We start from the raw sequence: 12,884 nt of genomic DNA on the forward strand, positions 1-12,884 counted from the left end.
TTCAAGGTCTGAAAGTCTACCTTCTGTGTAGTTCAAGCAGCTTTGCCAGCTTTCAATGGAACTTTTAATTTCCTGAATATCTATTTCATGCATTCTAGTTATTTCCTGTACTATTCATTCAAGGTCCCCATCATTTTTCTGTGCTCCTTTTTAAAAATATCTATATCTTCGTTTGATAAGCTAAGGAATTCTTTCATTATGGTTGTTATTTCTTGTTTTATCTGAGCAGTTATTTCTGATCTGATTTCCTCTATAGCTTGATGTAATTGGTTCTTTACTTCAGTTACTATCATTTCAGAAATTTCAGGTGTATGACTTCCATGTTCTCCCATGTTGATGCTTCCTGAACTTGCTCTGGGTGGGGTGGGGAGCTGAGATTGCATTTTGCTCCTTCCTTTTGTCATTTTCAAAGCTCCCTCAGTTTCCTGGGATTCAAGGTCATTCGTGTGGTGGCAGTGGGAGGTGGAGCATGGCATCTCAGCCCTCCCAGGCTGCTCACTGAGGCTCCCTAGGTTTCTCAGGACTCAAAGTTGTTCCTGTAATGGCAGCTGGAACAGAGCATGTGGTCTTGGGCTCCTGGCAGCTTACTGAAGCTCCCTGGGACCCAGGGTCTTTTCTGCAGTGGCCGTTGGGGGGTAGAACACAGGGTTTTGGGTTCCCAGAAAGCAAACTGAGTCTTTTCAGGACCCAGGGTCATTTCTGCAAGGGCAGTGGGAAGTGAAGCACAGGGTTTTGGGTTCCTAGGTGGCTCACTGTGGCTTCCCAGGATCTTGGGTCCTCATAGTGATGGTGGCAGTGAGGGCAGAGAGCATGGGGTTTCAGGCTCCCAGACAGCTCACTGAGTCTTCCTGGGACTGAGGATCCTCATGATGGTGGGGAGCAGAACAAGAGTTCTCAGGGTCCCAGACAGCTCACAGAGGCTTCCTAGAAGCATTATTTTAAAGATGCTTAGTATCCTCTTGTCATGTTTTGAAGATGCTTGCATGTGCCTGACTTACTTATTCTCATATTACTAAATATTTTAGGGAACTATCCATTTCAAGAGTGCTTTGTAAGTTTTACCCTCAGACAAGCAGACCAATCCGGTGCATGGCTGTGTCCTGCTGTGTTTGGTGGCCTCTCAGCAGTTTCCAAAGTCACACTGTGTCACTTACTTCCAGCCTCAAAGGGCACATGAGGAAAAGGAAATAACGCCAGAGGGAAGTTTTGAAATTAGAATTGGTACTTGACCTCACCAGGCTACTGTAATTAAGAAATACCATTAAAATATAACATTGTATAAAGAAACAAGAAGTCTTTATATCAGATACTCAACTGAACCTCCTTCTATACAGGCCCAACTCTCTCCTTTTAGAGGATTTCTTGGGCTAGCCTGGTTGAAGATAAATAATTTGGTTCGAGTTAATATAGCACCATCTGCTGCTGCAAAGAAGGATGAGTGTCTGTGAGCCAGCCAGGATGAATCTTCTGATTTTAAACACTGACTTGCATTAGAAATCAAAGGGGATTGTTGTATGGTTTCTTGTGGGGTCCCCTGCATCAGAACTCAGGGAGTTTTTTTCACTTGAAAGGATACAAATGGACATCTGGCTTCAGACTACTACTGAGTATACCTGATTAACTTCTCCACCTGTTAGAAATTTCTACCAAAATTCAAAAGGAAAATGCAAATAGATAAAAATGCTTGTAGAATAGGGTACCATAGAAAGGAGCTGGCCACATTCTGGACCCCAAGAGAACCTCTGCATGATGCAGTGCAGGTGAGAGTGCACTGACCACTTGCCATTGACCCCAGGGAAAGAAAAGCCTGGAAAATATGTGGGGCAGTTGGTAGAGTGCCTGATGCCATCCTGCTCATCATGGCAGGGCTGGAGGTGTTGGTAGGGCATGGGGCACAGTGAGAAGGAAGTAGATCCTCCCCCTATGCTGGGAACCACACAAATTGTTGGAGCCTGCTCCTGCTTGGCATATAGGAGTCCACCTTGCCAACCCACCCTCTGAAAGGGTGCTCAAGTCAGTTAAAAGGAGCATGTTGGGTGCCCCCCACACTCTGTATTGGACCACTAAGTCCCACGAGACCTTTGAGCCATCTGCTGGCTGAGGTCCAGGAGTTAACATCCAAAGAGTTCAAACTCAGCTGTTTGTTCAAATGTGACAACCACATTGTGTGCTTAGAGAACTTTCTACCCAAAATGAGGTGTGATCAAAATACTTGGTGAATGTTTCCATTAAACATTAATTCCTGTAAAATGCACATTGCCATGATTCATTCTCCTGTGCTTGGAATACACTTATGCCACCATTACAGTATTGCCACTTTTGGGAGAAGTTCTGGAAGCCTCTTTCATGTCTTTACAAGATGTGGTCAGAGATAAGGTGAATGCTGCTGCCCAGGGCCATCCAGCAGAAAGGCATACTCATAAACACATTATGGTGAGTCCTCATGCACTTTATTCCCCAGATCTGGTGCTGTGTGAATTCTGGGTCTTCCTAGAGTCAAGATAACCATGAAAGGTACATATTTTGAATCCCTTCAGACAGTCGGGACAGTGCATCTAAGACACTCACAAAAGAGGACATCCAGAACTTCTTCAGAAACTGCCGAGAACAATGAGATAAGTGTGTTTAAGATGAGGGCGAGTATTTTGAAGAGAACTAGTGACAATGTATCTTTTACAGGAGTATATTTTTTTAAATACTCACTGTATTTCTCAATCACACTTCACAGCTTTCCTGAAGGAACACACACACACACACACACAAACACACACACACACACACTGGAGGATGATGGCAGTAAGTTATGAAACCAAAATAACACAGAAATTAAGTTAAGATTTTTGTAGCCAACAGAGTTATAAAACAGAATAACAGTCCCAGGAAGAGAAGAAAAGCGATACCTTCATCCTCATTACCACCCCCCACCACATGACCCTCTCTTCCTAAAACTGCAGGGGAGGAAAGGGAGTGAAATTGCCTCCGATTTTCCCCTTACACAAGGGAGGATCAGATGCCTTCTGTGCCATCTCTGAGCCTGATGGAGGAGGAGCTCCAATATGCTGTTTAATGTGGCACTTACAAACTCAACACAATGGAAATTAGTAGTCTAACAGATAAGGCACGAAAATTTGCTCAGTATGGTAAGTAGAAAAAGAATAAGAGAACTGTAAGTAAAATTAACTTAGTGAGTCTTCCTTTTTTTAAAGCCCTAATTTAACTTTTTACAGATAAAAATCAGCAATATAATGAAATCACAATAGAAGAATATGGTACTGCAAGGATGGTTCATATTTAAAAATCTGTGTGACATTCATTCAACAAACGTTTTGAACAGGCTCTAGGATGATGTGACACACTTATCATCATCTGTAACTCAGAGCTTCTGGCCTCCTGTTCATGTCCCTCTAGTTCTTTTCTTCACTGCAAACATCTTTCTCTGTAATTACAAATGCCATTTGCCCGAGGTCAGTGTCTTTGTCAGCCTGTTCCCAGCTCTGCCCTCTTGTCTAAGGAAGAACCTGACCTTAAGGGCTGGGGTATGCGTTCAGTACTTGGTGCATTAGTTGAGTATTTATGTAACAGCTGCTTGTTCAATAAGTTTATTAAATGAGAGTGTATGTTTATGAATGTGATGACCGTCAACCCACGTTCTCTGCTTCGCAGTGCCTGTCCTTTTGTGGGGAGCAAAAGAGTCCAATGAGTGCTTCTGGGGTCCTTGCTGGACTCTCATATCTCCAAATGCACTTTTCTTTTCTGACTGATTTGCTGAACAAACGATGGAAATTGTTTTTCAGGACTCATCCGCCGCGTCCTCTAGAGAAAAGCCTGGGAAGCCAGAAGCGCTGAGCGGTAACTTCCTGTTTCCTAGAGGCTGCCACCAGAGGGCTCGCAGCAACTCCACCAGTAAGTGGCTGCCGCTCAGAAGGAATAACAAGAGTAGAGTTTATTAAAAGCGAGAGCAAGTGAAAGTGGACTCCACAGGGGGGAGTGGCCCGGGAGCTCTCACAGCCCACTGGGGCAGGCACGGGGTCTCTTAAGATCCAGGCTTATGGGAGGATCTGTGGCTGGGGATGGCTGGAAGTCTTGGTCCAATGGGGTACCTGACTCAGCCCACCCGCCAGAAGCGGGAGTTTTGACCACAGAAAGTTTTTAGAGGAAGTGTCAATGTGTCAAGCCCACCCTGGAGGTCAGAACCTCAAGCAAGCAAATGAGGCAGGACGCTGCCACAGCGAGCTACTTTTAGGTTTGCGCACGTCCAGGGCTCTAGGGGCACAGGGTGAGCTGCCGGTTTTCGGAGAGGTTGATGTAGTCTTTCCTGCTCTGCCTGGGTTCTCCGTTCTTTGCCCTGCAGCTGCCTGCTATTTACTTGTCCTTGTGCCACCCCCTACCTCATCTGAACAAGGTCAGGAAAATGTGAACAATCTAAAGTCCTTTCACATTACAATATTAGAGATAATGTATATTAGCATTTCCAGGTATCTCCACAGGTTCCTATGTAGAAAACACACACATATAAACACATATTTGTATCTTTACCTCATGTCTTCCAAAACTCTCTATTTTCAAAAGTGTTCATTTATTTATATATTTATTTAGGTTTTTTGAATCAGGGTCTCTTTATGTAGTTCAGGCTAGCTTTGAATTCACTATGTGGCCCAGGCTGTGGCCTCATACTGTTGGAGATCCTCTTGCCTCAGCCTCCCAAGTGGTGGTATTACAGGTGTGCATCACCACACCTGGCCAGAAACTCCATTTTCTTTTTCTGTGTGTGGCTATATCGTATTTCATTGCATGAATACACACAATGTCACTAACCAACTTCCTCCTGTTAGGCATTTAAGGTAGTCTCTGTTTTTCACTGAGACCAAAGAGCTGAGTCTGTACATGAGTTTTGCTGGAGTTAATGATGAACCCTTAACAGAAATGCAGGTGGCCCTCTGTATCTGTGGATAGGAAATATTTGAAAAAATTTCATCTGCCCTGAAGATGTGCAGATTTTTTCTTGTCATTATCTCCTAAATAATACCGAATAGTAACTATTGGTGCAGCATTTAAATCACATTGGGTATTACAAGTGATGGAGATATGATATGAAGTCACAGGAGGGTGTGTAGGGTTATGTGCAGACCCTGCGTTATTTTATGTGAGGAACAAAAGAGCATCCCCAGCCAGGCTTTGGCATCCATGCAGAGCCCTGGACCTGGAGTCCTTGGGGCCACTGTGAGACTGAGAGGTCACACACTCAAGGTCACTGCACTTGGGTTTGTACCCTGCTCCTGGAACTATTTGTCTGTGTGCTTCAGGAAAGTCTCTTAAAATCTCTTTGTCTCATAGTATTCTGCAGTAGAATTTGCAGTTCTGCACTTAATAATCTACCATTTTTAGATTAGTTTTTATTTTAAACTTTAACTTTTTTCCCTGTTAGCATATTTTCCTAGAAATGGAATTTGGGGTCAAAACATAGGTATAGTTTAAGGCTTTGGATCTGCACTGCCACATTTTAGCAGTTAATATTCTTTCAGCGGCGGGTAGGATGCCTGTTTCTTCCATCACAGGCCACACTGGGTTATACTTTTTAAAAACTATTTGCTCCGCAGCTTTTTTCCAGTCCCCACTTCCCAGCCATTTGCTGCTCCTGTCTGCCTCGATGGCACCTGGACCAGTCACACAACTTGTAGGACTCTTTGTAAAGCAAAAATGTGGCAGCCATGTTCAAAAGTAATTCTTTCCAGCTGGCAGGAGCCCTGCATGCTGGGGCTGTTTGTGTCGCAAGCTCTGAAGGTGACAAGTCGCTTACCCTTGCAACCACCCCTGCTCCTACCCTGGGGTTGGCCATGCAGATGTGTCACCTGGTCCCTGGCTGCCCTAATTTCTGTTGCTGTGGTCCCTGAGGCACCCGCAGGAGGCTGACTGCTCCCTCCTCCCTGCTCTGCATTGGTGTGGGCGGTAGCTGTGGCTCCACCAGTGACATAAATCCTCCCAGGATGTGCCGATTTCCTTGGATCTGGCCTCACTGGGCTCTGCTAACACAATTCCTCCACTTGCCCTCCAGGCCATGGGTGGGTAACAGCTGCCAGCCTCCCTTGGCTGCCTCTCTTCCTGCCTCTGCCCACCCGGGCACCAGGCCCTGTATTCAGGCCCTGTATTCAGGATTCACCAGCCTGGCCCAGCCGAGCGCCCTTCCTGCCAGGCCCACAGCACGGCTGACCCGCTGCTCATAAAACAAGGGGAGACAAAGCCACAGTGCAGTCCCAGATGCAGGTGGAGTTCAAGGCTTCCTCTTTGGTTTATTTTGATTTGGGTGAGTTTGCCTATTTTCCTATGAGGTGATTATTATCTTATCATTACTTTGGTTAAATTGATATCTGACAGTCACATTTGTTAAAAATACTTTCTCCAATTTGTTATTTTTGTTTATGTGAAGATGTTTTAAACTTTATTAAATCCAATTTATTGATCCTTTCTTTTTCAATGGAAAAGTTTCTTCCACATTCCAAGAACTATTAAATCTGTGGCTATATCTTCTTCTAACTTTTTTTTTTTTTTCCTCCAGTACCAGGAACCGAACTCACGACCTTGCGCTTGCCAGGCAGGCACTTTTGCCGCTGAGCTAAATCCCCAGCCCTTTCTTCTAACTTTTGAATGACTTTTCATCCTAAACTTGATCTATCTGTAATTTATTTTCAGTGTTTGATATGATATGAGATGTAGTTTTTTTCTAATACTAGCTGATGACTAATGTTATTTGTGATCATTTCTTGCCTACCCTTTATCATACTTTATCTTGCTTCTCTCTCACAATGCCTGTGGTAACTAAGCATTCATTTGTCTTCTGCCTCGTTATGTGTGTGTAAGTTTTGCAGTGATTTGTAAGATTTATTCAGTGATTGTTTCTACTTCTGGTTTTCCTTAAGTTTAAATGAATAAGTGCATTAAATGTAATTAATACTTGAGAATAAATTTTCTAAATTATTCCCCTAGTGAGAGATGGGGAACTTAAAAATAGTATTATGCAGATATAATTCCTTTTTCCATTTGAAAATTCAATTTGACCTTAAATTGCACACTTATTACCATACAGTCTTCCCAATAGATAGCTTCTCTTTCAAAATTTACTTTGGGTTCTGCATTGGATTAATAACCACTTTGTAGAACTCACTCAGTGATGAAGGCTTGGCTGGTGTCCCTTGCTGTCCCTCAGTGTCCCTCTGAAGGGTGGCTTTGGTGTATTTCTTGGTGGCCAGGACGCACATAGAGAGGAGCACCTGGAGGGCCAGGGTTTGGGGACCCACACTGTGTTAATTCCCTGCCTGTGCAGATCCAGCCAAGGCAGGAATGGGGTCCCCAGAGGGCAAGGCTTGCTGGACAGCAGGCAGAGGCGGAGCTGGGTGTGGCCTGAGCAGGCTGCACACTGACTCTGCTGTGGTCACCCTGTCTGCTGTGTGACCCTCCCTGGAGTGACAACTTTGACCCCAAGTCACCTGCACTGCCCTGGGCTGGAGCCATCCAGGAGTGAGGAGTGAGGACCGTTCTCCTGCAGGGTCCTGAAGGGCCAAGGAGGGGCTGCTCTGTGGCCTAGAGAGCTTGACAGCCCCAGAGGTCGGACCCATCATGCTGCACCGTCAGCAGGGCCCTGAGATCGGCCTTCTGGGGAGCAGCCACACAAACGGTGCTGCCAGCGTAGGCCACGGTAACCTCTGGTCTCTGCTCCACCCTGGCCTGTGATCCCACATCCTCACCTGTGGGGATTCTGAGCTCTTTGCCTTCCTGTCCCTCCCAGTTCCCAGGGAGCAGAGTGGCTGGTCCCCGTGGGTCACAAGCTGTGCTTCGGGGAAGAGTCCTGAGGAGCCTCCGTCCTCTTTCTTCTCATCCACCCTGGCTGGGGGCGTCCTCTGTTTGGCCTATGAACAATCGAAGGCCTTTCCCGTCCTAATCACAGCAGCAGACCCTAAGCCTCGGTTCATCCCCCATGTCCTCAGAGCCACACAAATCTCACCTTTCCCTCTGTGGAACCATCCACCAAAGCCTGTCTGCAGGAGCTCAGGGACACTGGGAAACCCCGCCCCTTTCTGGGCCACATGCAGCCCTCCTCCCCCCGTGGGGAGTGCAGGAAATGGAGGTGACACAAATGTGAGGGTTGAGTATGGGGGAAATGATGTGGGAATCTTATTCCTGTTCTCATGTATTATTGACATATGGAAAATAAGTTTAGACATATTGATGAATAAAATATATCATTAACATTTTTCTCACATGCTTCTTTTTATTTTTTTAAGGTGTTCCTCACAGTTTCCTCCCTCCCTCCTTCCTTCCTTCCTTCCTTCCTTCCTTCCTTCCTTCCTTCCTTTTTTCAGTACTGAGGAATCAAACCCAGAGGCACTCTACCACTGAGCTATATCCTTAGCTCTTTTAAATGTTTTTTAAATTTTGAGACAGGGTCTCCTTATGTTGAGTTGCCTTTGCTGGCCTCAAATTGAGATTCTCCTGCCTCAGCCTCCCATGTAGCTGGGATTACAGGCTTGCACTTCCGTGCCTGGCAGCCACTGGAAAACCTTCAGTTGCCTCTGTGGCTAACAATGCATTTCAGCCAGGAAGCACTGCTCTAGACCCTAGGTTAAATCAGACCATCTTTCAAGGCTTTTCCAGCTGCCTGCAGTGGCAGAGCAGAGTTTCTGGTTGGCGGAAAGGAAAACCGGGATCCCACCGAGAGGAGCTGGAGACTGCAGTTTCTTAGCTCCAAAGGAATGAAGCATTGAGCGGGAGGGGAGCGTCTGGGTGTGAGGTGTCTGTCCCGGAGGCTGGAGGAGCCCCTGCCGAGTCCTCTCTGCGAGGCCACTGGCTCTGTGTTATGTGTCCCGTGCCCTCCCTGACCCCTCCTCTCTCTGTGGTTGGCAGCCCCGCCTGCGTCTGTGGTTTCCTTGGTAGGAGGTGCCCGCCAGCCCCGGGTTGGGTCTAGGTAAAGGGAGAGCTGTCTGCCCCGCAGGACGGCGTGCACGCACGGGGGGCAAATGATGCCCACATCTGCGGTGGCCCCGCGCACCTGGCATGGTGCGAATGTCCGTGCCCACGCAGCTGCCTGGGAATGAGGGGCTTGGCCGTTGGCGGGTGCTGTTTTGTCCCTCGTCGAGCTTTGCCGTTTGGAAGCACACATGAATTCTGCGTCTTTCTCTTGGTTTAGGTGTTAACCCGTATTGCACAGGCGAGAGCGACTTTCCCATGACGAGGAAATCCGCAGCCTCCACAGACAGGCAGCCGCGCGCCCTCTGCAGCGACAGGAAGTCCCTCTCGCAGCAGCTGGACTGGCCTGCAGGAAAGGCTGCGGTGAGACTGGCGTGGGGGGCCTGGGGAGCAGGGGCCTGGGGCTAGCCTGTGCGGTCCTGAGGCCCCTGCAGAGTAGAGGGCCGGCTGAGTAGCAAAGAACCGCCTTAGGCAAGAACACACGGGGGCGAATGGGCGCCCCCTTGTGCCACGCACTCGCAACTGCTGCTGCCTCTGTGCCGTTGGCGATCACCGGGAACCAGGGCTGGCACACCGGGCGCTGGGCTGAGGCTCCCCGTGGGCCCCTTTCTTGCATGTGCAGTGACCCTGGGCAGTAGATGAGGGAACTGAGGTTGGCGGAGTTGGGGACTTTATGCCCACTCACACTGCCTAGAAGTCACCGGGCTAGCAGGTGAAGTCCGGTCCAAAGTCCGTGTGGTTAACACAGCCCCTGACCTGGTACTGACTTTACCAGCACTGTCACCAGCTGTTACAGTGAGGCCTGTACGGCTGGCCCCGCCTCCCAGGGAGCAGCACACGGCTGTGGCGAGGTGCGAACCCCATACGCTCATACATGGGCACATCCAGGGGGCCAGAATTTGAGCCAAGTATTGTACGGCCCCCAGTCCCTGTCCCTCCGAGCTTGGGACCTGGCTTTCAGACTGGCGCCAAATGGATGTAAAGCACAAAGTCCCCTGTGCATGTCCCCAGCCTGCCCGGGACACCCGCCTGTCCTCTCCCTGCCTCGGGCAGTGACTGCTTCCCGGGGCCCTGTTTGCTGCTCGGGTCATGCAGCACCCTCCGTCACGGAGTCACTGCTTCTCTCTCCCTGTGTCTCTAGAGACCCAGCCCCACCTTCCCCGCTGTCCCCCCGCTGGAATCCCTCCCTATCCCTCTGCTTGTTTTCCCAGATGTCCTGCAAGAGGCACCTGTCCCTCTCTTCCGGTGCCCCCTGCCCAAGCCGGCATAGGGTATAGATGGTCCTGGGAGGCAGGCGGCTGCCACTTGGAGTTGGAGAGCGAGCGGGAAAGACCAAGGAGATACTTCCGCCTAGCAAAGTCTCATTCTAGTGAGGGGCACTGCTGCTCCCTGACCAGTGCCTCCACTGGTTTAGCCTCCCACAGGTCTGGGGCATTTGGATGCCGTGTCAGTTAGGAGTCTGCGGAGAACCGAAGTAGGGACTGCATCGCGCAGTCAGCACCCTCCGCTTCTGTGGGTCCTGCACCTGTGGACTCAGCCAGCTGCAGGTCACAGGTGTGGTTAGGGGCCGAGGGCTGCATCTGCACCCCACACAGGTGAACCTGTCCCATTGGTGAAGCGAAGAGGAATTATAAGAAATTAGCTCACTGAGGAGGTGGGAAAGTCTGAAGATCTTCAGGATGGATTAGCAAGCTGGGGACCCAGGAGAGCTGATGGGCAGTTTCTGTCCAAGGCCTGCAGGCGTAAGACCCAGAACAGCAAGGCAACAGTGGGGTCCTGGTGCATGGGCTCACTCACTCAGCGGGCAGTCAGCCCTGTTGCTCTGTTCGGCCTTCAATTGATTGGGTGAGGCCTGTCTGGGGGACATCTGTTTTGTCTGCTGATTTAAATACTAATCTCGTTCCAAAGCATCTTCCTGGACACACACAGATGTCTGATAAGTATCTGGCACCCTCGGCCTAGTCAAGTTGACACATTGAATGAACCAGCTCAGATGCCCCCAGCTCTGTCTGGTCCACTCAGCAGCCCTCCACAGGAGGTGGAGCAGCGTGGTCCCAGAGGGCCCCTTCTGCAGCAGAGAAAGAAGAGTGTGGTCTGCAATGGCCTTGGGGGCTCCAGGGCCTGGAGCGTTTGTGGGTCCCTCACGGATCACCCAGCCAGCGTTGGGCGGCCGCAAGCTGGCAAGAGGAAGAGAGTTCCCAGGAGGAGCTGGTGGCCAGCAGTGATGGCACGGAAGCTCCCCTGTGTGCGGTCACGGGCTGTGCTCTCCGTGGATGCTTGTATTAAACTATCACCCAGAGAGCTGTCTGACCAAGAAAGTGCCTCCAAAGAGGCATGTGCTTTCTCCACCCTGTCTCTAGATGTGAAGACCCCAAAGCTCACAGGAGTTCAGTGCCTCCAGGGTCACCTGAGTTGCAGGTAGTGGGATGGCAGGATGTGAACACAGGTGGTCCTGCCTCCTCTGCCTGGCTCAGGGGGACAGAGTGGCTTGGGCGTCGGCCACCAGGGCTCCCAGCCCTGCCTCACAGCATCTCAGATCTCCATGAGAAGGGCCTGTGCAGCTACCTGGATTCCCACAGGGCCGATGTGTCTGCTTTGGCCGGTGTGCGGATGTCTATCCATGCCTCAGGATACAAGAGCATGAACAGGGACAGGGAACAGTTGTAAGGCACTTCCTGTGTGCCAGGCTCTGCTCCACACTTGCAATGATGTTCTTACAGTGGGGGAAACTGAGGCACAAGTGGGTGAAATCACTTCCCCAAGGGGGCTCCTAAGTTTCAGCTCTAACCAACAGGTGGCATTGCCCTTCACTGGGCAGCTGCTCATGGTAGAGAGCACATGTGTAGTTGCCATCCTTCATTTCTCCGGGGCAAGGAGCTACCCGCTGCCAGGATTCACATGGCAAGGTCCTGGGGCTCTGGGTTCCTCCCTGTTGCCCACCCCCCTGTGTTCATCACTCTCCTTCCCTGGGCGCATGGGCTGGGAAGTTGCCCTCCACCTGCTTCCTCCAGAGCTGGCACTGCGGGCCTGTGAGGACACAGGGCTGCCCCTGTGCCACAGGATCCCCTGACCTCCTTCATCCTGTGCTCCGCCTTGAGGCTGGTCCTCCTCCCTCCTGTGCCACACTCACTGCCACCTGTCCCCCTTTCAGGGCACATCGAGGCCGACGCGGTCACTGAGCACAGCTCAGCTTGGGCAGCCGTCAGGGGGCCTGCAGGCTTCTGTGATCTCAAACATCGTGCTGATGAAGGGCCAGGCTAAGGTAGGCAAGGGCCACTGCTGGTGGGGCTGGGACAGCGCTGCACCAAGGGAGGGGTGGGATGAAGCTGCTGGCACTTCAGCATGTTGGGAGAGGACTAGTGCACAGGATTCTGCGTGTGTGTGTGTGTGTGTGTGTGTGTGTGTGTGTGTCTGGGAATTCAACCCAGGGCCTAGCACTGAGCTACATCCCCAGCCTTTAAAATTTTTCTATTATTATTGAGACAACTTCTCAAAAATTTGCTAAGTTCCTCAGGCTGGGATCAAACTTGAGATCCTCTTGCCTCAGCTTCTGAGGATGTGGGGATTACAGGAATGTGCCACCACGCCTGGATACATCACCACACACTCTACTGGTTGGACAAAGTGATCATTTTCTGCCCAGCATCCCACTCCCCACCAGCTGCCTTAGTACTCTCTGAGTTTGTGGCCCAATTCCTTCTTAGCACGATGTTTTTCAAGGCTAAGTCTTACCAGATACACAAACCCTGTGGACAAAGATTTAGGGGTCCTAATCCCACTCTGCTATTCATAACTCTGCTATGTCAGTACATGTACAAATTTACACACACACACACACACACACACACACACACACACACACGTGTGTGCACGCTCCCTGCTGTGTGTGGATGAGACAATAATGTGTAATGGCTTTTATCATCAGT

At 49.8% G+C, this 12,884-nt stretch overlaps 1 protein-coding gene across 3 annotated transcripts in view; it reads left to right on the forward strand.

The window, feature by feature from the left end:
- Il16 (interleukin 16) overlaps nt 1-12,884 on the forward strand; it is a 111,232-nt gene that overhangs the window by 57,721 nt on the left and 40,627 nt on the right. For all 3 annotated transcript variants that reach the window (XM_005381442.2, XM_005381443.1, XM_005381444.1), the window contains 3 exons: nt 3,795-3,903; nt 9,179-9,321; nt 12,110-12,220. In XM_005381442.2, the coding sequence (XP_005381499.1) occupies nt 3,795-3,903; nt 9,179-9,321; nt 12,110-12,220 (363 nt within the window). The remainder of the gene's footprint in view (nt 1-3,794; nt 3,904-9,178; nt 9,322-12,109; nt 12,221-12,884) is intronic.

This window comes from Chinchilla lanigera, unplaced genomic scaffold (assembly GCF_000276665.1).
Source record: "Chinchilla lanigera isolate Chin_1 unplaced genomic scaffold, ChiLan1.0 scaffold00015, whole genome shotgun sequence".
NCBI lineage: Eukaryota > Metazoa > Chordata > Mammalia > Rodentia > Chinchillidae > Chinchilla > Chinchilla lanigera.